Here is a 25,469-nt window from a genome sequence, read left to right as displayed (position 1 = left end):
CTTGCTGCAGACAGTATAAAGAAGCAGGGAGACAGATTGAAAAGCTCCGTATCATCAACAGATGCATGCATTGCACACCCCGCTCCTTGCCTCAAAGTGTTAGCTGGGGGCCAAAGTCTGGCAACACTCCTGCCCCTTGAGCAGCGAGTGGGGAAAAGCCTGGGATGGTACAGGCAGACCTCCCTAATCAGAGAGTCTTGTCAGGGTCTGGACATGCCTCCCTCAGCTAAGTACTGTGGAAGAAAGGGAGGGCTGCTCTAGTGTCCCCCAGCTTCTAGCCTGAGACACTGCAGGCACATGCCTGCATTTCCTCAGTCCAGAGAGAATGTCTGTCCAGTTACAAACCAGTTTAGCCTAGCCAGGTTAGACTAAACTGCAAAGATTTAATCAATTCCGGCTCAGGCTTTTTGAATGTCTGTCCCTAGCCAGTGGGTGCATCTACCTGAGACACTAACTGCACAGTAGCCTGATACTACTGCAGAATAGCATTGCATAGCAAAAACTGTGCCGAGATGCTACTGAGCAGTAATATTAGGCTACTGAGCAGCAGCATCACTTAAAAGGTGTTTGCCAGTGCTACTGCGTAGCTATACATTTATTATTTGCTTGTAAAAGTACTAAATAAATATGAAGTAACCACTGCACAGTAGCAGCTTGTGTAGACGCGCCCAGTTAGACCATTTTTTTTAAAATGCCTGACATATATGGGGGATTCTGCATGTAAAAACCAAAACTGAAGGCTGGTTTTTAGATCGAGTGTATATCCACAGTTCTAATTTAAATACATGAAAGCTGCCTAAGCTCAAAGTTTCTGGGAAAAAAAATCAGAATATGATTTCTCTAATTAAATAGGCCCACAATCAGGGCAAATAAGAGTAGTGCATATCTTTGAAGTTGTCCTTAACCTCTTTGTCTCCCCAAGTATACGAGGAGGATAATATTAGCTTATTCAGCAGATGCTACAATTATTAAATTGGCCAATCTTTGTAAAATGGAACAAAAGTTCCACATCATGAAAACGATTGGATCTAAGTAACTAACAATCACAGTGAGATCAGAAAAAAAACTCGGGATCTCAGACCAAGATATTCCATTCAGTCTTTAGCACACTTGGGCACCTTCAGATGCTTTATGCAGCATCCTCTTATTGCTGTCACTGCAAGCTCCCTTTGCAGGGCTATCAGTTTCAGATGGGAGCTCCTAGGAACCCTTTTGTTATGGGAAGGATGATTCCATATATCTTTTTTGCCTTTAAATTAGTATAAGGCTTTGCACATGTAATTTGTCCTCCTAATGGCTCAGTGCTATCATTTGTAAAATGAGAATAAAAATGATATTTGTTTGTGCCATGGGTTTTGTGATGCTACAATTGTAATGTGGGTCGAGATCCATAGATTAGACACAATAGTATACAGAAGAACATTATTAATTTTGAGGGTGAGAATGGCAAGCGACTGAATAGAATCACTGGCGTCTCTGGAAAGGGACTCTCCCATAGATAAAAACCTAGGGTGCAAAGAGCATCATGGCCTCCTTCCTGGTTCTTCTGACCACTGGGATTCAGCCAAGTAGTGCTTAACATTTTGTTTGATGGCTCACATAAGGAAAGGATGTGCTTTAAAAGGAATGTGATTTAAATCAACATGAAGGATTCACTTGAATTGTTATGTGATATAAGTTTGTCTTTCCTTTCACTTAAGTAGGGATAAATCAAGAGTAACTCTCTGGATGTCAATGATGTTATACCACTCTAAAACCATTGCAACTGAGGGCAAAATGATGAGCATCCATCTGCCAGCTGACAGTTTTCAAACAGGTGGCACATTTCACTTCCTACATAAGGAAAAAGAGAAGAAGCTGGACTGGAATAAGTCCAGGATTTAGAAATTGTGGGGAATGCCCTTAATTACAGTTATACGGTGCACACATCCATGCAGATGAAGTTATATAAGACATAATATATTACACAGATCTTAGCATTATGTGCTAAGGATGCTTCATGTGATTTATGTGTTTACCTGCTTGCTCATACAAGTATGAATATATTTGAGTAATTTTTTGGTTCTGGAGGCAAAGCATGTGCCAAACTGATCTGTGACAAATGCGGTGTGAGCCTTCTTTAAATAAATTATGCTGTAATTTTCAATTCATAAAATGTTTTGGGAAGGCTTCACTCATTCACAGAACAAGTGCAAGCTGCTCAGCTTCCTACATTCCTGATGTTCATATTACCCAGTAAATAAGATCAGCAGAAAAATGAGACTGCAATATTTTTTTACTTTAAGTATGCACAAATACCAAAAACCTAAATATTGCAAATGACAGAATAAAATATTTCATCCAAAGCCATGTGGAATGTAAGTACCTCGTACTACTAACATTTATTGTCTTTATCATATTTGCCATTAAAATAACTGAACTGGAGAACTGGCTATCTTGATGGATTAATAATAAGCTATTTAGCCTTTCATTCTTTGGCTGCTAGGTCAAACCTAGGCCTAGGCTAGTATGGACTGCAATTTTTTATTAGGAATGACCATATTATTTTGAATAGCTTTCAGCAACCCAGATACCTCTTCCCTATTGCCCTTCCTAGAAGATATATTTGGAGAGCCAACATCTCTGCACACTTGATCCCTCTACTCAAATGACCCCAAAATGGTGATTGAAGCTGGGATCATGGGTAGAAAGGTTTGAAAAAGTCCCGGGGACAAAAGAATGAGAAATAGGGAGCCTGATTGAAGCCTGGGAGAATGAGCTCTGCATTCCTCCTAAAAACAGGATTATTTCTATTTCTTAACTATTGACTTCTAATATGAAATGCATCAACAGTGCCAGAAGCATGGACTAGGACATAGGGTTGCTTTTTCTTAGCTGAGTTCCCTAAGTTAAAAAGTCATGCTGTCCCTTCCTTGTTGTTCTACAGGACCATTCATGAGTCAGATGGTTGAGGCATTTTCCACAGAAGTGAAAGATGTAGGTTTGAATCTACCTTTGATGAGAAGGGCTTTAAGCCACTAGCTATCCTAGTTCCTGGCTGAGTGCTCTAACCAGTGGGTTACAGTATAGAATAAGGGAAGTGGCAAAACCACTATCATTTATGAGTAAAAATGACTGTGAGAACTTTGTAGTGAATTTGGTGCCATTAGTGTGCAGTAGATGTGCTTGGAGGTTGTCTAGCAGATTGAAACCCTCTGGTTCAGTCAGAAGGGAGATTTCTAGCTGGCTAGACTAGGGAGTGGGTATAGGTGAACCTAGCTTTCACCCAAGATCTGTCCAGAAGTCTGGATATAATCCTATTCTAAGGAAATACATCTGGGTCCTGGATTCTCCTCTCCCGCCCTATATCGCACTTCTTATAATGCTCCCAGCCAATGCTTTCTCATGATTGATGCAGTCGGAGCAATGGTGCACTACTCTTTATAATATATGAATGATGTGGATAAATAAAGACTTCAGTCTCCTGCATCATGAAAGTATAGCTGTGTGCGCACACCATATATGCTAACCAGTGCAAGCCGAACACTGGATTAAATATTTACCTCCAAGCCTTTGCCTTAAAAAATGAACCCCCAAATACCTTTGCTGAAGCAGTCTTGGAAACTCTACTTCGTTGCTGAATGTCAGAATAAATACAAAACAGCAATAATTCCAGATCCCTCACCAATGCACCTTCCTCTAATCCTCCCAACACTAGAGGAGAAGGCTAAAATCACGTATACTCTTTTTTTTGGCATCAAGGCAGACACTTAGTAGAGATGTTGTTGTTTTGGTAAAGTGAACCCCAGTCCTTCAGGAATTTCATTGAGACTGCCTGTTCATTCTCAGAAAGGCCACCAAGCCATCCCCAGGTGGCAATGACTTTCTGCCATTGCTAACCTATGTCCCATATGGGCCAGTAACGATGAAAGGCTCTGTGTCCTACACCCCGCTCCTCGCAGCCATAAAGTCATCTGAAAAAAAAATGCATGCCATCAATCAGACCAAAGAACACTTAAGTCGAAAGGCTGTGATCATGTTCTTTTGTCTTTTGATTTATAGAGTATGCATTACTGCCTTTTAGTACCTTTCATTGTGATATGACAAGGCCCCACACAGGGCTGGTAAGGAGCTTTAAATGAACAAGAACAGCAAAATCTCTGCCGTCCCCAGAGGCCAAAGTCTTCACGTGACCCTTTTTCTGCCCTTTAGTATGAGAGTTCTGACATCTTGACAGCTTTAATAGGTACCCAAGAGGCAGAACAAAGAGAAAAGATCGGTACAGTCCATCTTGTCTTCCTAAAATGCTGAGAGTTTTCGAAAAGCCAGGCAGCAGTGCCAGAATCCAAGGAGAAGAAAAAGAAAAGCAAATGTTAAGTGTGCTTAAGCACAACATCTATGTTTAAATGCATGTTTAATGTAGACTGCAAGCCATACCGAGAAAATCCAAGAAATCCCGTCTCAGATCACCCTGCTATATCTTTTATTTACAGCGGTGTGGACAAGAAAAAAAAAATCTGACTTTCAATTTCAAATTTTATCAGTTGGCATCTAAATCTTAATTACCTCATTTGTTCTTAGAGTTGATGGTTAGTGTTTCCCTTTTTTTTTAATTTGGAGGAAAAAAAAGATCATTAAGAAATGACATGGGATCAACATTTTGGAACATGCATGTTTAAGATTAGACAGAAAACAAAATTGAGATAGCAGCTATGGAACAAAGAAACAGTGCGTCTGTCCTGGAAAAATAGATACATCTGCAGTTAATGATCAATGCAGGAATAATGATACCTTCTCCCTTTATAAATTAGCACCCAAGCACTTCACAAAGCACATGCCTGCTCCTGAATCACTGAAGACAATGGAAGTTTAGCATCTGATTTCAGAGGGCCCAGGAACTCACTCTTAAATGGATATGCAAAATATTTTAGAAAGGCCACCTTAATCATCACTCAAATATGACCTCTCCTGAAGAAGAAGGTGCTGTGTTTTAACAGCTCATAGCAGCTGTGCATAATATTTTGGGATAGGGAAAAAATCCTTTAAAGTTTAGAAAAGAAGCATGCAACTGATTTTGTATGAGCTCTGCACTTAAAAAAAAAATAAAAAATACCCAAACTTTTCCCTCCCCCAGCAAAACTAAGCAGAGCATGTATATAAAGGTAGAGATTAGAAACACGGTTTACTCACCATAGAGGAATCACTGCTTCCGTTCTCAAGTGTAGCTCCCTCAGCACAGGTGGGTAGGTGAGTAGAAAGTTGACTAGCCCTGACCCCATCTATGACATCACACTCTACCTCATAAAAGGTAGTGAAAGTGCTCTGAACTCCAGTCTGATTTCCGAGAGATACAGAAAAGAGAGAGTGAGAGAGAGCAAGAGAAATATGGTACCCTAGCGCAGAGGGGAGGAGAGGAGAAAAACGTGTGCTGAAGGAGCTATGCTTGGTAAAGGAAACAGGGACTCTTCCAAGCCGAGTGACCCTGGTGTGTGATGATTTCTCTCATTTGCTCCATTAGCACAGGTAAAACAAAACAAAACAAAAAAACCAAAACCAAATGGCTTGCTAATAGGGAAGAGGGTAAATCATAGTGTCAAATGAGGAAAACCAAAGGGGGAAGAAAGGCTATCTGGTTAAAAGATTATCACATTGGATTGGGCCAAGGGCATTTTGGAATTGGGTTTAAAAGTAACATTTCTTGTCGGGTATTTTATTTTTTTAATTATAAAAAACAAATGTGACTGTAAACAGTGGCAACATCAGGGACCAACAGTCACCCAAGTTCAATTTAGTACATAAGCAAGTAAAAGAAGAGCCAACCATCATGTCTAATCCTTGAGAGAAATCAGACTGGAGGGCATGGCAACTTCACCAGCATTTATGGAAGTCCAACCACGGTGGTCAGGACAAGTTGTGATTTTCTCACGCTGAAGATGAGAATTGCCCCACTGTACTCAGAGAGCAAGTGAGGGAAACGGTAACAAATCTGGGCCAATACTTATTTACAAAGCACACTTTCAGGTTCCATAAAGTATCAGCAAAATTACACAGAGGTGAAAGGCTCGGAGGCTATCATTTTAGCTTAGGAATTATACACAATGACAGCCTTGCAAACTGAAGCCGGCTCTTGTAGGGACAACTTCCCTATCAGCAGAATTGGATTTTATAAATGGGGACATTCATTCTAATTCACTGTAAATGGAAATTCACTTTCCAAATTCTCTAGAAAGAATGTTTCACAGTATAAATAATCATGCATATTATCCAGTGGTGTTTTGATTTTTTATTAATTTAATTAGGTATCCCAGCTAAATGATGAGTATATTTACCATGGACTAATTCAACTAAATTTACTCTCGTACTGCTTACAGATGCGGGGACTTTTAGCCACAAGCAAGCTGTCAAGTTGTACTATCTACTCCTTTTGTTTATGGAAGTGCAAAATGAACACTCAATAAATCTCCTTAATGCTTATAATGGTACACTGTATTAACACTGACATGGTCCCCTAGGCTTTCTTTTGCTACAAGGATCATGACCATTGTAATCTACCCATGATTATTTTTCAGTTTTACCAATTAATGTGAATAACTGTTCCCCTTGTGTTGTTTTTTGTTTTGCACTCCCCGCTTCTGATATAGGACAAAGAAAGTCTTTTTGATTCCTGTCTTGCACTAGTCATTTCCTCTAACAGCAGAAGTTGAGGATGTTTCTTCCTAATTGGAATATCTTTCATTGTATTTGAAGATGCTACTTAAAAACAGTACATTTGTAATGTTTAAAAATCAAAGTACATGTGGAAGAAAGGGAGGGAGGGAGAGAGGAAATGAGGAAAGGAAGGAAGGAAGAGGAAGAAGGAAAGAAGGAAGAAAAACGATTGTGACCTGTTCCTGAAATCTGGCTAGTAAAAGAAGAGCTACTGTTACTATCAGAGGTGAAATGTGAATTGAAGAGCCCGGTGCAACACTAGGCTGCATATGAGCAATGCAAAGCAACGATAGTTCTGTGATTTAAAAGTCTTACTGATTCCTGGTTACACATTCATGTTTTCATGCTATCCATAGGTTTAAAGTGGGGGAGGGGGGCAAGAACGTTTCTTCCTTTTATAACAGGATTCATTTGTGCTATACCCACCGGACCCTGATCTGGGCCATGGTCTGCTGACATCATATGGCTGAATTGTTTTCCCTAACTAATAGGATTTTCCATTTATCTCCTAAATGGAGAGGGGAAATTGATCTTTTAAAGGTTTTTGAGGTTAAATGTGCTTGGTACAATCCAATCAAGGCACCCCTTAAAAGATCCTATGTTTTGACACAAGGTTGTTGCTGCCGGATGTGGTAGGAGCACACATGGCACTCTGCAGGGAGCCCCAGAACGTCTCAGGAAGTCTGGAGGAAGCTGGCACAGTAAGGCCAAAAGCACGTGCCTCTGGGAAGTGGAAGTTAAGGCAACTGTAGCTGCAGTTATAAAAACGGATCCACTGGAGAGAAGCAAGTTGTCACCTGCAGGAATTCTTACTGTAAATGGAAATACCGTATTTACTCGAATATAAGATGAGCCTCCCCACTGCAATCATCATGGGGAAAAAAACCCCTCATCTTATATTTGCATTCAAAGTGGAGGGGGGCTGCTGTGGCTCTGACTCTGGGCGCCATGTTGGAGCCAGATTCAGATCTACAGCAGTCTCCTGCACCTGTTTCTGCTTCCCCTATGCAGCTTTTACCCCTGCCCTGTCCTGTCCCTCCCCTTCCCTCCCCCTTAAGGTCAGTTAACCAGCACCAACACTGCTGCATGGCCAGGCAAGGGTTGAGCATTCACATGCTGGGCTTTAGGATGGAGCAACCTGAGCAGCATCTGACAGTAAGAAGGAGAAGAGGTAGAGCCTGGAGAGCGGGAGTGGGGAGGAGAGAAGAGGCAGAGACTCGGAGAGTAGGGGAGGGCAGAGGCTATGAGGAACTGGAGGTGGGGAGGTATAGGTGGCAATGGGTGCAGGAAAGCTGAAGGGGAAGGAGTGGGTTGGGCAGACAGCAAGACCCCCTCAGCCACTGCTTGTCCTACTGTAGCAGTGAGGGGGAGGGGGTAGGTGGGATTCAAGACAACCCTCCAATACTTAGACTATATCCCTAGAAAATTATAACAAAATTATGTTTTTTTAAAGAATAGAATCTAAGTATTGGGGGCCATCATATTCAAGGTCATTTTATAGTCGAGTAAATATAATAGCACAGCAAATATCTTTTTGGTGATTGGAAATGGCCCAAGACATTCTCCAGTAACAATGTAAAAATAAAAATGAGGCAGCCAAATGCTATTTTTATATAGTATAAACAGCTAGCTAGATTAGATTAGAAAAAATATTAGATTTCATTAGATTATAGATGATCTGAGAGGGTATTACTTATCAGCACTGGTTATACCAAAAAGGTGGTTCTTGACAAAGTAGAAGAAAATCAGAGGGCAGCAAACTATAAGGGGTGGGGAGGATGTAAACTGACACACATATCAATGGACTAGGTCATAAACTAAGGGACAGATAATAAAACTATCAACTTGCAGGACACAATTTATTTCAGAAGAAAGAATAGTCGGTTCAAGTCATTTCAAAGGAATAGAATTAGAAGCAAATGAATAGATGTGAGCAAAAAACCAAGGTTGAATATCAGGAGGCACTTGATGAGAGTTTTTAGGCTGCAAAATCATTTTTAAGTGGCATGGGGTGGCATAAAAGCACAAGAATGGCTATTATCCAAAGGATTTAAATAAGAGAATAAAAAAGTAAATTTGTAATGACCCGATGTCGCGCATCTAAATGTCTTGTGACCAAGAAATGGATTTGTCCGGGTTTCGTTTCATAACCAAGATCTGTCTGATGAAACAATACAGTTAGTAAATGAATAGGTTCCTATCAGGTACTGGTAGCTGCCACCAATATAAAGTATAATTGCTCTCTGTCAAGACTGTAGAAGAAAGAAATTGGCAGCCTGGGAATAACAATAAATAGATCCATTCATGGACCACCTATGGAAGGTAAAAACGGATCCGCTTTGAAAAACTGAAATGACAACTTAGAAAGTAAGATCAGATCAGAGTATGTCAAGATGCCAGGTTGACGAAGATCGCTGGAGCTCCAAATGTAGAGATTAGCCCTGAAAAGAGTTGCTCTTCTTGAAGTGGATTAAATTGGTATTTATGAATGGATAATGATATTAATTCAAAATATTGCACATCCTATCCAAGGAATAGCCAGATAACATCCTATATATGACATTGGAGAGTGACACATAACACATTCATGACACTCTGGGCAAATCATCTGAACGTCCTACTTCATTTTGCTGCCCATAAAACTGAGATGCTACTACTTGGACTCGGGATGTTTGGATGATAAATTAGTTAACATTTGAAGATGAATTAGTAAATGTGCAGAACATGCTTTAACAATATTTTACTGATAGAAAATACCATTTTTAGAAGACTAGATACTTATTTTCAATGGATCACTTCCACATTCACGTGCTAAATTGATGATAAAAAATTTGGCTTCTGCTATACACACTTGCTTTATAATTCAAGACTAATGGTGTGATGTAGAGAACAGACAAAGATTTCTTTTTCTACTATAAAGTTCCTAAATAAGATGTTTCAGACTGCACCTGCAGCATGGAAAAAATTACTTCAAAGGTATGACACACCGGGCAATTTTGCAACTTGCAAAGTCTGAATTGCTTCCTTTTTTCCCCAAAGGTTATTACTATGTTGTATGTTTAATGGAATTACTGAGATTTTTATAAACTATAAACAGTAAAACTGTGTGTTTCGCTGAGATTTTTATAAACTACTAAAAGTATTTTCACTTGGCATTTCTGATTAATCCTGCTCAGGTTGGGAAAAGCTATGTGAAGTTTCTCCTTGAGGGTATGTCTTTAGGGGGGTGTGTAGGTGCAACAGATCTACATGTTCATTACTGGCTGTAGTTACTGCTCAGTAAGTTTAGCACTTGTATAACCAAGTATTAAATCAATGCACAGTAACTGGCGCTACTGCACAGTAGTGCCAGTACGTCACTTTTTAGAGATGCTAACTGTGCTATAGCCTAATACTACTGCGCAGTAGCGTATTAGGACAGCTTTTACCCTGCATACTACTGTCCAGTAGAATTAGACCAGTGAGCAGTTAGTGCCTTGTGTAGGTGCACCCTGTGTGTAGCATTCATCTACAACTCAAGGTGCCAGGAAGAAGATGGAGACATCTACAAGGAAACTGTTATTTCTTTATACCAGAAAGAACCTTGCTTGGCAATACTTTGGAAGGGAGATTAAGTCTCACTACTATCCAAATTAGAAGTTAAATAATAGGTAGAGCTAGTGGGTGCACTGTTAAGTTTCAATGTTAAAGTAATCTAGCAATACTATTTCCACTGCTGTGCTAAATATGTGCTTACCCAGAGCCAGGTCTGTCACTTTTCTAAGCATGGAAAATAAATGCTGTTTAGCTAATCATGTTATCTCACGGCAGTCAGGCTTAAAGAAATAGCATAAATTTGTCCATCCTACCTTCTGATCTGTGCAAAGGGAATTTTTAACTGTTACAGGCCTGGTTGAACTCAGCTCCCAGAGAAGAGAGCATGATAGAGAAAAGAGGGTGCACGGTTACTGCAGTGTGGAGCTCTGCTAGTCTACAACAATTTTTAGCTCCACAGTAAGTTAGAGTAGCATCTAGGCTGCTCCAACTGCAGGGCCAAGGGCTTGAGAATCAGGAAGCTGTATCATTTATTCCTACTCAGTAACAACAGGAAAAAACTGTCGACCATCCATCCCTACTGTTGAAGGTGAGCCAATGTGCAGTTCAAGATTCACTGGACTAGAAGACAAGCAAACATGAATCTATTATCCAGTGATGAAGGCACTCAGCTGGCAACATTTTAGTCTTTGCTCTCAGAGTTATTTCTGTTGTGTTTTTTAAACAGATTGTCCTGAAACCAAGGGTCAGAATTTAGTTTTCCCTTTCCCAGTTCAATGCACAGACTACAAGATCAGTCACCACCTTTCTTATTCTTCTAGGGTGCCTGTACATGAGCATGGAGGCTGCTCCAACACACTGTAATTACAGCACATCAAAGCAGACTCAATTAATCAAGTCTGCTGGGGTGCAGCAATTACCGGCTGCAGCAGCCTCCAGCGTCTCGTGTATCAGCATCCCCGTGTTTCAAAATGGCAGTGGGGGCACTTTATCTACAGCTCATCCAACAAGCTTTGGTTTAAGCACATCCACTGCCACTTTGAAACATGGGGATGCTGATGCACGAGAGGTCGCGATGATTTAATTAGAGCGGATCCTCGAACCGCTCTAATTAAAGCATCACCCCCCCGCCACACACACACCTCTTAAGCATGTGTAAAAGTGCCCCTAGTTACATGAATCTTGCATTCTTAACTACATGATGGCCTAGCTCCAGGGAAAGGAGTGGAGGGCTCTCCCGCTCAGATCCATCAATAGTCTGGTGATTGTGGTATTTTGCTGGAGAATGGAAGATGTGTGTTTCGATCCTTTAGGCTGTGGAGAGGCTAGAATTCAGATCTCCCTCCTTTACACCAGGATTTTGTGCAAAAAGTGAGCACTAGTGAACACCATTCACTCAATAAGGTGGGACTACGTATGCGGTACTTTGAAGCAAAATCAGTGCTGATTTAGGCTGGCTTTGTTGGGTGCCAAAATAATGGGGATTTAGGTGGAATTTAGATACTTTCCCACTGCTGTCTGAATCACAATGAAGTTTAGGCAGGACTTAAATGCCCAGTTTCTCAAACTGGATTGCTAATGAGTATGTTGAGAAGCTTAACTTTAGGTTCTGTTTGGGGCCAAAATGAAAGCACACAAATTGTTTTGCAGCTCAGTGAGACAGGGCCATTCGGATAGCTTTCTCTGAATTTGGGTGTGGACATAGGAAACAAATATAGCAATACTGTTCCCTTTGGGTTAAAGCTCCAGTCATGTAGCTCTCTTATACCAGTATAGGAGCATGCTGGCATAACAGTTGCATCCTAAGAGCTCATACCCTTTCCCAAGGGGCAATTCTCTCTCGCCTTTACAGCAGTTGAAAGCTACTTCTGTTCACAGCCTAATTAAACTCCAAAATTGCATGTACATTTTGTTTAGTCCACTAAGTTAAATCTGCCCCATTGGCTTTAAAGGGCATGCTCTTTTGAAGCCTTGTTACAAAATACAGCTGTGCCAGTGAAATTCCAACTGGTGACAATAGCCATGCCATAAATTATGTAGCCATGTTTTAAACTGCATTTATTATATGCCTTTGATTTCTCCACCTTGATTCATCCTACTGATGAGTCCTGCAGCCTTAGAAGGCCATCATAAAAATCATAATAAAAATCAAGCTATCCACATGGCCTCTCCCTGTCACTCTAATGTGGATTTTATTTTCACTCTTCTATATCAGTGGGAGCTGGCCTTTTTGGTAGGTGCGCCACAAATTAGCCCCACACTCTCCCCAAGTGCTACTCTACTCCCTTCCCCTTGCCCAATCTGTGCAATCTTCTGCTCTGCTTTCTGCTTCCAGGGCTGTGCTCTGAGGCTGATCTGTGCTTTTTTTTTTTCTTCTTTCCCTTTATTCCCTGCCCAACTTGCTGCTATTCTTCCCTATCTGTCATTGTGCTGCTTGTCCCTTTCCCAATCTGCTGCATGCAATACATAGAGGCTGCCTGTGTGCCTGATGCAGGTTGGCCACCCTTGTGTTATACTGTTCTTGCTAAAGACTCAAGATGATGATTACTATTTGCTCAGTCCAATGCCTAGCTCTAACCCATGGAGCTAGAAACAGTAATAGAAATTTCTCAGGTTTCCTGCAGAATCCCATACTTGCTGGTAGCTCTGGAAGAGCCTAAGGTTATGGATTAAGGGTGGGACACTGGTATAGTTAAAAAAGCTATGTTAGGTCTGTTTTAGAGGCATTTCAAACATATTAATGGTCATTTCCCTGTTCCTCTTTGAGCTCTTTCTTTTGACATTCTGTAACTAGGACACCTGGCTTTACAGCTGCAAAAAAGAGAGATTCTGTTGTTTTAAGCTCACAGAAATGTCTGAATCAGTATTTCTGTAAAGCGCGCAGTATACACGGAGTTCATGATTGTACAGCATAAAGGTTTTATCTGCAGTCGCTTTGGATAGCCTGCATAACTCATTTGTGCCATCCTCCTTTGTGAGTAATGAAAGTGACCCAATATCAGCCCGATAGGATCTTTACACCACATCAGCATGTATTCCTTATTTCATATATTTATGGGTCGGTGTGCTCTAGAATAAAGCTTGGGCTGGGGATATCTGCATTAGTCATGAGCAGCTAAGACAAACAGTTCATTCCAAGTGAAGGCTGATAAAACCATTATGTTATTCCATCATGTGCCCTATACATGCCATAAACTTAATAGAAAACACATTTTCGAGAATTTTAAATAACTCCTATGTATCCATTTCTCCATATATACATGAAGTGTGCTAGCTGGGTGATTAAGACCCCAAGCTTCATCTCCAAAAGTATGAGCTTAAGCCCTGATTTGGGCTTATTCCAAGACTGCATCTTTGAACTGAGTTGCAAGACAAAGGCAGCTGCATGTTATGGTAGCCATATACCTCCCTTGCATGCTTCTACCTATAGAAACTGGTGTGTTGTAACCAAGCCAGTCAAATGAGCTGTTTGGCTTAGGCAGACCTTTGATAGTTTTGACTACACAGATACACACACACACACATCGAATAACTTACATACATCTCCATTCAGACAGGCTTATTTGAATGACCTTATGCATCTGATATGGTCATTTCGTCTAAAGCAGGCAGTGTTAGCTACAGCTAAACATGTGGGATACATCTCTGGGTGCTGTTAGAGGTTACATTTCAAACGTTCTAGCTCTGTGGAATATAAGACCCTCGTCATGTTAGCACAGTGTCAGAGCAGTCACAGGTTAACACTTAATGTTATCTTGGACCTTCACAACTGTGACTTGCTGCTAGAGGGCCAGGAGCATGGGGAGAAGCTTGGGCTTCTCTGTCGTCTGGGGTGGGAGAGGGGCAGGGAGGGTGGCATGCAGCTCAGAGGTGGAAAAAACACCATGGGGGCGGTGGGTTCCTTCACTCTGCAGCCAGCCACGGAGGGAAGAAATCTAAAAAAAATAAAAAAAATAACCCATTGGAAGAGAATGGGCAGGTAGGAGAAGTAAAGAAAAAGAAGTGAATTAAAAAATGACTTTTTTTAAAGGACCAAAATCTTGATTGTCATTCATGGAATGGGGATTGGATTGGTGGGGGAGAAGGGGTTGGGTTAGTTACCACACCAGAGCAGAGCTGAGACTTAGCAGGCTCACTGTGGGCCACACCAGGGCAGGCACTGGGTTATCACTTCTACTAGGGTAGAGCCGAAACCCAGCAGGCCTGCTACATGCATGCCACACTGGGGCAGAGCTGAGACCCAGCTGAGAATGGCTTCCATTCTCTGCATCATTTTCTTCATGGAGATAGCCAGTAGGATTGCTGTTGCTGTTTGCACAGGGGTGCTAGAGCAAGCAGCAATGGGTGTGATGCACTTAGGTGCTCAGAGTGATCAGGGTGTGCAGGGGGCTGCACCCCCGTGGGTGGCGGGAGTGTTGGCTTGGGGCCAGCACCACCCCGCAGGGCAAATGAGTTCAGAAAGGCTCAAAGTGTGCCCAGGGGCCAAATCAATGGGAAGAGCTGGGAATGCTGCATCCTGGGATGCTGGAGGTATGAAAATAGCATGTTTTATGTCCCTGGAGTTGACTAATAATAACATGGAATGACCTAGGTAAAACAGATCAAACCCTCACCTGAAGTGGCATAACTTTCAAACGTTTAGAGGGTACTTAGCACACGCTGACACCCTCTAATGGGTGAATACTCCCATTTTAAGTGCCTTTATGATGGTTTTAGGTAACCTGTAACACCGACCTATGTCTTTAGGTCCCCACCTCTCCTGCCTTTCCTTTCCTAGGAGGTGTTTCCAATCACAATGTCAGCTTTAGAAATTAAAGCTGGATCCTTTTCTTTTTTTTTTCCTTCTTGATTACTCTACTGCAGTTGTCCTGTTAGTCCCACCTTGATCTCACAGCTCTTGGCAACCACAGCTGTATACCTCTCCCCTACCCTGTTATTCATTGGGATTTTTCCTTTTCTTCTCCTCTTTATTCCTCAGCTTCCATCCACTCTTACTTCCACCATCCACTCCCTGTCATTTTAACCCACTTCAATATCAAAGGTTCAAACCAAACTTCAACTTCCCTTCAACTGTTCTGAACCCAAACACTTATGTTAAAAAAAACAAACCATGCAAAGCAAGAGACAAAAAACATATAGTGACTTGGAAATAAAAAAGTCCCCAAATAAAAAACAAATACCCACAATCTAAAATCCAGTTATTTCTAAGCATCTGCACAGTCTTCTATTGGGATGCTTGTCCACCTTTCATCCTCCCTACACCCTTTGTCTGACAATCACCCTTTGTCTCTTTTTGCATACATCCCCATTATTCAATAAGGCTATAGTGCTGCATGGTTTCTCCCGGAAGCACCTAAAGCCACGTGTAGACAAAACGAGGGGCATGTATGCACCACACTTTAAAGTGAGATAAATGGTTTTGCACCGCTTTAATGGTGTCGGTGTTTGCACGCCTCAGTGGCGTATTGAGCATTAATTCTAGCTGCTGTAGGAAATTCAGCGGAGTAATGAGCCTTAAACAACTTGGGACACAGAAAACTAAAACTCTTTTGAGGAGTTTTAGTTTGCTGCCCCTACAACTGCAGAGCGAAGCTCTGGGCTCTGTGCAGCTCCGTGGCTCTGCAGGAAGCCCTGCAGGCAGCCTGGCAGCAGCCTGGGAAAGTCGGCTCTGCTTGAGAAAAGTGGTAAGCCTGATCTTTTTTTTTTTTTGTCCTCCCTGGAGCCTGCCTGCCTCCCTGAGCTGCATAGGGGGGCTGGTGCTTCTCTCCACAGCTGCGGTGCCCCACGGGACTGGGCAAACCAGGTGCCTGTGGGCAGGTGCCACCACTGCTGCAGAGGGAAGCACCAACCCCTGCCCCCCCACAGCCCAGGGACTGCTCCACCCACCAGCAGCTTGCCCTCCCCTCCCCTCCCCTCCCTGCCAGAGAGGCAGGTAAGTCAGTGGAGGGGTGTGCACGACACAGGTTTTTAAGCAGCCCTAAATTGAAGTGGTGTTTTTTAAAAACCACTGCTTCAGTTTAGCACCCCCCGCTTTCGTCTATACACGCCCTAATGCACTTTTGGGTTCCATAAAAATGAGTATTATCTAGAAAGGATAACAAACCCTAGTTTAGTTGCTTCTCCTACACTACGTGTTATTTAAACAGAAGGTAGGGCTCTTATTACCAACCACCACTATTCACAACCAGAGGGAAATTATTGTTGTATTTTAACAAAAGCAGATGGGAGGATTTTTTTTTTTTAAATCACACTGCTTGAAAAACTATGTATTTTCACTCAGTTTTCTTTCACTGAAAAATCTGAGAACAACAGTCCAAAATGTCTAGCTCACAGATGCCTCAAGAAAGCATTATACTTCCATTTATATTTAAATTCAGTTTTAAAACTTACTCAGCTAATGGCTAGAAAATAAGATAGTAGGACCTCTGACAATCCCAAATGAAAGAGAGGTGACAGTCTTGTCATTTTATCAAATCTTTCTTTCCTCACACTGTCTTCTTTGCACATAATACTGATTTTTTTTTTAATGAAAGGATTAAAGTACTGTACATAACAAGGTTGGACAATAAGGTACTGACAAGAAGAAATAGAAAGAAACACAAAACTCAGAACCAAAATTCATAATTAGTTAATTTGATTCTATGAACAGAACAGAGCTGGCGCCTATGCTAACAAACACATACACAGATCTCTTTTGTCTTAGTTATATGTCTATATAGAGTCAATCTGGACCATTGAGAAAGTACCATCCCAAACTTTGAGGACGTCTGAATTCTGATTTGGATCAAAACTTCATGGCTCACACCTGTTTGCAGCAACAGCAGCAGCAATGCATTAACATTTAGAAAGCAATGGGCACATCTACATGAGATGCTACACTGCCAGAGCAATGAGCTATGGCAGCGTAGCATCAGTGGCCACTAACTGTGATGCTGCTGCTACTATGCAGTACCGAGGGGAACTGTGCAGTCATTTAGCACTATGTGACTGTGCAGAACCGACTGCGCAGTCAGGGGCACATGTAGATGCACCCAATGAGTACCATATTGTCTCACATATCACTCCCCTCCCGCCCCCCAAATGAGACACACACCTTGTTTGGGGAAGGCTGAATGAAGAAAAGCAGATATTCTCCAGCCATGGATGAATGCTGAATCAGGAAATCCTGACTGCAGTGGCTCTATGAGTAGGTAAATATTGCAGCTCTTTGAAACTAATCACAGTTCTGCCTAAGGTGAACTCCATGTCATCTCCTGGGAAAAACATGGCAGCCATCTTGCAGCAGCATTTCCCTGCTTCTATTTTCTTGTGCAACTATTCCAGTGAAGAAAAAAGCAGTGCCCCTGCTTAAGACATGCCCTCCAAATTGGGAGGGTTGATTTGTATGTGTGTATATGGTATGTGAGTAAGTATGGTACCTCTAACAGCTATTTAGTTCAATGGGAGTAGCCCATGCTCAGTGCCTGATAGTACTCTAGCCAATTGAAGTGTGCTTTCCTATTGACGAAACAAATAACCATACCTCGGTATTGAACGCGCTATGAGGGCATAGGCAAAGGAAACCAATTCTGAAATTAATCTGTTCACTGCTTTGGAATAGTGTTACCATGGCTTAACAGGAAGTACCTTGAGTTATTCTTGCACAGGAGTTTTAATTAGATATTCATAATTTAAATTGCAATAATATAGGGGGCACAAACAAAACCAAGGCAAAGGATGGAATTTCAGTCAATGGGGTTTTTGCCGTTGACTTTAATAGGGCCAAGATTTCACCCAAGGTGTTTAGAAGCTATCTAAAAATATTTTTAGGCCTCTCAATTGCTCCTCCTCTTTCCCGCTATTATTATTTGTTTTTTCCTCTCTTTTTGCTTTCCCCACTACCTTACCATGTATGTGGATTAATGAGGGTCTTAGCTACAGAACAGCTATCCAGGTTTTTTTTTTTTCTTTCCCAAATTGCAAAACTGAAGTCATAGGAACTAAAAGGCGCCTAATGTGAACACACATATATAGAGTGGGGTCATCAGCTGTGGTAAATCAACCTCCTTCCACTGAGATTAACAGAATGCCAATTTACACTAGCTGAAGATCTGGCACCTGAGATTTACCTGGGGAAAAGAGACTCACTGACTTGTAGGCAGGAATCTTGTTGGGAACAAATGAGTGGAAGAAAGAGGGAAATGAAACTAGGGGGAAAAGGGATGGGGCAAGGGAGTCAAAGCAGTCTTTGCTCTTATTGAAACGATTTCCTTTTCAGGAATGTTGAAAAGCTCATTTTCTTTGGTTTTTATATATTCATCAGCCTATGTGCAGGCAAATTATGATAAAAAGAAAAAATAAATGTTCATACATAACATACAATGTCACATTAATATACAGAGGAACAAAGTCAGAGAGACTGACTGTGAGTTTAAGATGGATTGTAAACTCAATTGCGTTATTGCCTTCTGGAGACTATAAAGAAATATCACTTTTGCCAGAAGGCATACACTGTATTTTTTAAGTTGTTTCAGGCATACATTGTATTTTTTAGTTGTTGCAACACATTTTCCATGCCAGAACAGGGATGTAGTAACTGAGGAACAGATTACACATTTGCCTTAAGTTCAATTTGGATTTTTATACATTTATTTTCATATGACTGCACACACACATGCACACAGACATACATATGCACACACACACAAGCACATATTCATTTTCTTAAAAAAATATGGAGTAATATTCCTAATACAGCAGAAATTCAAGCAGAGGCTATGTTCACCAGAATAGTTTTACATATATATCTGAATTTCCAGCTTTGAAAAAAAAATACTGAATTATATGATGATGTCTTGAAAATACAGAAATATACTATGTTCCATCCCTTCAAAATGTGGTAAATGTCAAATACTAAGGTGGCTATTATAGTACAGAAAATATCTGATATAATGCATTCACTGTGATTATCCTGCTATTGTCAAAGTTTTCGGAAGCATGAACTTCAGATTTCCACTGTATTTTTAATCTCACTGTACGTACTGTATGCAGGTTGCCAAACAATGGTCTTTCTTTTTCATGCAAATAAAGTGCTATTTATTTGCAATTGGCTATCCAAGAGAGAATGAAGAACAGGATGGAAGCAGAAGTGACAAGTGGACAAGCAGGCTATAAATGTAGATGTGGAATTGGATTCCAGAACCCTGGATAGTCCTGAAGATGGCAAAGAAGCATACAGTATCCAGAACCCTTAAGATATATGGCATGTCCTGTGCTACCAGAAAGGCTTTGCATTATTTTGCTGTGGCAAGCTTTAAGATATAGTTCTCAAAAAGGGATGCACAACAGCTCAACTCTCTGCATGATCTCCATTAAGCCCAGGGTGAAGCAACAATTGAAGAAGCCATCTTTGTTGATGCCATGAACAATGAGACTTTGGAGTCAAGTAAATAATAATTTGATTAGATGAAGATAGTACAGCTTTTGACTACAGCTGAATGCAAAAAAAAAAAAAAAATAAAAAGACAATGGTGATGATGCCTGGGAAGCAGCAGATGCTAACAATGCCAGACTGGAAATGAAGAAGTCAAGCAATTTGGCCACTTAAATTTCACAGCAAATGGTGACGTTCCAATAATAAACAGATGCTAGATATCCACAATGTCCCATTCTACATCCATGTGTAGTAAAAAGAGTTGAAACAGAAGCAAACAAAAGTACAAAAGCCAGATGATATAAGCACTGAATCATGTGACTGTTATAGATAAAGGAGTGTCAAAATTAAATGGGAATGAGAAGGGAGACCCAAATGGCAGCAAGTAAGAAAAGGCCTAAAGCATCTGATGTGCAGTGGAGTTGGCAGTGATATAACAGAAGATTACTTGGGTAATACCAAGACAATGGAAGGATATTTTCATTGCTGTGGGAAGATCAAGATTTAAAAATTACAATACTTTGTACATATGTCAAGAGGAAGAGACCTCTGCAAAAGAGGCAAAGAAACAGTATATTTGCAAAGTCTGCTTGTAGGTTTGTATGCATGATTTTAGAATCGTGTTTCCAAATAAGCCTGGACAACTCTTATGACCTCCTACTACACTTTGCAAAATCATGAGTTTTTGTGTGTGTATATATATAGTATGTATCTATATGTATATGCATGTATGTATGTATGTATTATAAAATTAGGGCATATATTCTGATCTCAGTTAGCTCTGGGCAGGCCCACTGATTTAACTGGAGTTGTATGGATTAAATCAGAGGTGTCAAACTCATTTGGCCCTCTAGGCCAGAGGTGTGGTGTGGGAACAGTCCATGGGCCAGAACAGGCCCACAGACTCCTCTCTGCCCCACTCTACTCATGCCCGATCCAGGACCTGCAGGTGCTTGCTTTGGGCAGTTCAGGACTACACCACATGCAGTGTCTGCTCTGGCTGGTTTGGGACGTGAGCAATATGCAGCAACTACTCCAAGAGGTCTGGGGTGCATGCCACACGCAGCATGGGTTACTGACTAGCTGGGGTGGGCGCTGCATGTGGCACAACCTGAACCAGCCAAAGTGGATGCCAGATCTGGCGCGCAGGGGTGCACAGAGCCCCCTCACCCATGACAAGCCAAATCCAGCACTCTCTCACTCAATCTGGGATGCTACTACATGCGGGGCCCACTCAGGAAACTGAGCTACACAGATTCGACTTGTGTTCCAGACCAGCCAGAGTGGGTGGTATGTGTGGCACAGTCCTGGATTGGCCAGAGTGGGCATCACAGGCACTGGATCCAGCATGAGGGGTAACATGGGAGGACTGGTCCTATGTGGGGACAGCACTAGGGGATGGATGATGTGACGCCATGGGCAGCTTCTAGCCTGCAGGCCATATCTTTCACACCCCTGGATTAACTGAAGAGTCCAGTTTAATCACAACAGTCATCATACTTGTTTAGGTTTAAACAGTGAGGGTTGACTTTTTCAAACTATCTTGTTTTAAGTGCCTCTGTTTTTATAAATTACTATTATATTAAATACAATGGGGATAGTGGAATATAGTGGACATTGTGATATGCACATGGAGTAACATTATTTATCTGTATACACGTAGCCTCAGATCCAGTTCCACCTACTAGACATCTAAGCCTGTATAACCACCCACCCAAAAATTTGACTTGTCTCATGCAAGTGATCTGTTTTTTTTGTCATGAAATACATCTCTCTCCCATTCTCTCATCAGACTTCCTCATATACCTCCAGAGCATGTGAGCAGATACCTCCAGACTGCACATTATATATTTCCTAGGGCTGTGCAAAGCTTTGGTAGCTGATTCAACTCGGAGGAGATTCGGCTCGATTTGGGGACCAAATCTCCAAATCCAAATCGAATCGGAAGACCAAGTAAAAGCTCCAAATTGATTTGAAGCATCCGAATCAATTCAGAAAAAGATTCAGAAATGATTTGGCAGATTCAGAGATTTGGCCATACACTAAATAGCCAGCTGACAGCTGCAAGTATGTTGAGATTGGTGGAGTGGGTAGGGAAGGGGCACGGGGAGGGAGGGATTGCGCCTGGGGCTGGGACAAACTCCCCAGCCAGGGTTGGGGGGAGTGTTACTCGGGGAGTGGGGCAAGGGGGGAATGCGGGCACAGCAGCACTGCAAGCGGGGGCTCTGCTTGCCCAGTAGATGAAATGGGGGAGAGTGGGATACGGGCACAGTTCACTCCAGGAGGAAGGGGGCAAGTGGCAGTAGGGCAGAGCCCCCGCTCCCAGCACTGCTGAACCCGCATCCCACACCTTCCACACAGGTGCAGCACAGCTCAGCAGGGCACTGCATGCTGTCTGGGAGCTGGGGCAGCTCCAGCAGTCAGCCAGAGCCCAGCAGAACTCAGCCAAGCAACTCCAGCTCCCAGCCAGCACGCGGTGCTGCACCTGCACACTGGGGCAGCTGCTGTGTGGGTGCCAAAGGGAGGGGAGATACCCACTGCCCTCCACTGCCCCATGCTACATGGAGGGGCTCTGCCATGAGCACCCAGAAGCCCCAATCACCACTGCTGCAGCTGGTAAGTGCAGGGCTTTTTTTTTTTTTAATTGCCGGGATGCTGGGGCCAGGCAGGGCAGCCATCAGGGCTGGGGCTTGGCTTGAGGGAGAAGATCAGGGAGCAGGAGCTGCATGGCAGCGATCTGCCAAGTGGTCCCAGAGCCTGCACAGCTGCTGGTACTGCTGGCGAGTGCTGTTTTGGGTTTTTTTTTTCTTTCTGGACTGCTGGGACCAAACAGGGGGGCCTTCAGGGGCAGGGCCGAGTGGCGGGGTGATTGGGGAGTGGGGGCTGTGTGGGGGGGAGGGGGAGACTCTGCCAAGAGGCCCCACAACCCCTGCTGAAGCCAGTGAGTGTGGGGCCTTTTTTTTTTTAATTTTTTTTTTAAGTGCCAGGACCTAGGGTCGGGCAGGGGATGGGGCAGGACAGCCATGAGGGCTTCTCCCACAGCTTCCCCCACCCAGGGAGAGGCAGGCACAGCCAGAGGAGCCATGGGAGAACCTGCAGCCACCCAGCTGTGCCTGCCTCTTCCCGGCTGATACGAATCACTGAATCTCTCCACATCAGCACCGAATAAATTCAGGACAGTGATTTGAATCTCTAAATCAAACCACTGTCTTCCAAATTGGCTGAATCTGAATTGAATACTTCCCTACATGCCTAATATTTCCCTAACTTTGGGGGAGGCGCGGGACACTGATACATGAGATGCTGCTGATGTTTTAATCAGAGTGGCTCTGAGAGCCTGGGGGTGGGAAGGGATGGGGGATCAAGAGATGGTCCAGTCTAGTCAGCCACCCACATCTGCCCAGTAGCCTAGTAGGCAGGGCACTTCTGCAGGAAATGGGAGACCTGGGTTATACATGCTGCTCAACCTGACAAGGTTTAAACACACATCTGCTGTGCCTGAAAATAGTGCCGAAATCTACAGACTATGAAAGCACATTCTTCATCCTTCATCTTGGAGCTGGGCCACTGGGTGGAAAGGAATGCAAAGAATCATAAAACTAGAGAGAACCTGAATAGGAAGCCTCATAAGAATGGCCCACCTCTGATAAGAAGAAAGCTCTAGGCTCTGCTCCCTACTGCTAGTGCTGTTCATGCATTGTATCCAACAAATATTCAAAACAAAATGCATAAACAATATTAAGAGCAAATCCCAGGACTCCCTGCTTCCCAGTGAAGACCCCTCCCCACTGGGATATCTCTATCAAAACAGATGCTTCTTTTTCATGATCTCCTCTGGACCCCCAGGAATATTATATTTTGCTAAATGGGCCAGCTTGAACAGAAGGGATGGAAAAATGCCCTCTGTTATGCTTACAAGGTTCCTTGGGTGAATTTGATATCTTTTATACTTAGCATTTAGCTGGGTGGTTAAGGCAGTTTACTGGGAAGTAGGGTATATTGGTTCCTATATCCTCAAGTTTAGCAAAGCCTAGAGCTTAAGGGTGCCTGTACCCATGCAAGAAGGCTGCTCCAACATGCTATAATTACAGTGTGTCAGAGCAGACTTGATTAACTGAGTCTGCTGGAACGTGCTAATTAGCACATCTCCAGTAGCCTCTGCATCTCATGTATTAGCATCCATGCATTTCAAAATGGCAGTGGGGGTGCTTTAACTAAAGCTCATTTGACTTTGGCACACATGCAAAAATTCCCAGAGTTTCCAGCTACCTAGGCAAGTGACTTAACCACTATTGGTCAAAAGATGACCCCACCACTTGTAGCTTAGGTGCTCAAAGCCGTTAGGAAGGTATATTTCAGAACTCGGCACATCAAGTTTTTCAGGGATCTAAGCAGGGTGGAATTAGCAATGCAATTAGAAATTTAGGTACCTAATATGTGGAATAGGATTTGGGCTACAATCCAATTTTTTTAAATTTTTTTTAGAGTGTGACCAAAGTATGACTGTGCCAAAATAGAGTGGATAGTACAATGGAAAACATAGAAGTCATGAAAAGCAACAGTTGGTAGTACTTGTCTATGGGTCTCACAGAGACAGATGGCTCAAGGTGAGGTGAAGGGAAGAAGAAAGTGTCTTAAAAATATAGCAAAGATATGAATTATAAGCTGACTATCTCTATGCCTGTGTTTTGGACAAAAATTGGTTTATTGTAGGTAAAACTGTGTTTTCATTAAAAAGAAAACCCCTGAGGTAATTGAGTGGGAGGATATAGAAGTCCTTGTTAGGTTTGGCATCTGTATTTGGAAACAGAACATGCATTTAAAAAATGGCTGGCCTTCCAAAGTTTTTGCTAAACCTAGCATGCTTTGGAACCCAAGTGAATGAAATCCTATTAGTTGTGACCATCTTAACAATATGCACTTCATACGGAGTAGTGCTGGCTCCTGCACAGAGGAAGGAAATTACTAGTACTAACAAAGGAAAGTAGATTTATAATGAGCAAATATACAAAAGCTCCAAATAATTATAATATTCACAGCTTGGCAATGAGTTTCTAGACTACAAAATAGCTTTTCTTTTGGAAGAATGAAGATTTTATAAGGTTAGTGTAAACAAAGGGTAATTGGAAAATCAAATTGCTCTACATAAGTTATTGTAAGGTCTGGAATAATGGTGATAACATTTTTAAAAAGCCTGCTTTATGAATCACTATGTTTTTTTGTCTTTTACATTATTGTCACCAAAAACGCTCCCTTGCAAGTGCTACAATGAGAAACATAAACCGCTAAATATGAATACCAGCTTACCCCTGACACAATAAGTTCTCCTCCCAGGTTCTGGACTTCTGCCTTCACCTTGCTGCATATGTTGAGCTGGTGGCAATAGAGGGCAATGCGTTGGAGATAGGCTAACAAATCCTGCTTGCAAGCTGAATCAGGGCACTGAAAGGGGAAAAAGCAAAAGAAAACTTGATTAATTTAGCTCAGGGTATTGGATCCCTATACAAAGGCAATCAAAGGAAATAGTAGCAATGTTTGTCAGATTAGAAGCAGCCATTTCTCTTAACCCTTCAATAAGACATTTGATGAAAGCTGAAAGCACATTCTTTACCTCTTCTTTAGCCTGAATCTCATGAATTAAAAGATGAAAATGCACACAGCCTCTTTATAAAAATAAATCATTTTGTCAGTTACCTGATGAACTGTAAAGGAAACAAAATAATCTCCGAAGTTGTTCCCTAGGACATCATTCAGTTCGCGCTAAATGCAGGAGTCTACTGATGCATACTGCTCTAGTCCATCTATGCTGGAAGGAAATTATTTATGGTAATATGAG

General features: G+C 42.1%; 1 protein-coding gene across 9 annotated transcripts in view; it reads right to left on the bottom strand.

Annotated features, from left to right (window-relative positions):
- CTNNA2 (catenin alpha 2) overlaps positions 1-25,469 on the bottom strand; it is an 884,847-nt gene that overhangs the window by 17,026 nt on the left and 842,352 nt on the right. For 8 of the 9 annotated variants that reach the window (XM_059721437.1, XM_059721436.1, XM_059721434.1 and 5 more), the window contains 2 exons: positions 24,941-25,075; positions 5,170-5,313 (listed from right to left, as the gene is read on the bottom strand). In XM_059721437.1, coding sequence (XP_059577420.1) covers positions 5,170-5,313; positions 24,941-25,075 — 279 coding nt within the window. The remainder of the gene's footprint in view (positions 1-5,169; positions 5,314-24,940; positions 25,076-25,469) is intronic. The other variant, XM_059721440.1, reaches the window with a different exon arrangement.

The sequence above is a fragment of the Alligator mississippiensis genome, chromosome 2 (genome assembly GCF_030867095.1).
Source record: "Alligator mississippiensis isolate rAllMis1 chromosome 2, rAllMis1, whole genome shotgun sequence".
NCBI classification, from domain to species: Eukaryota; Metazoa; Chordata; order Crocodylia; family Alligatoridae; genus Alligator; species Alligator mississippiensis.
This window is presented reverse-complemented; position numbering and strand designations above follow the sequence as displayed.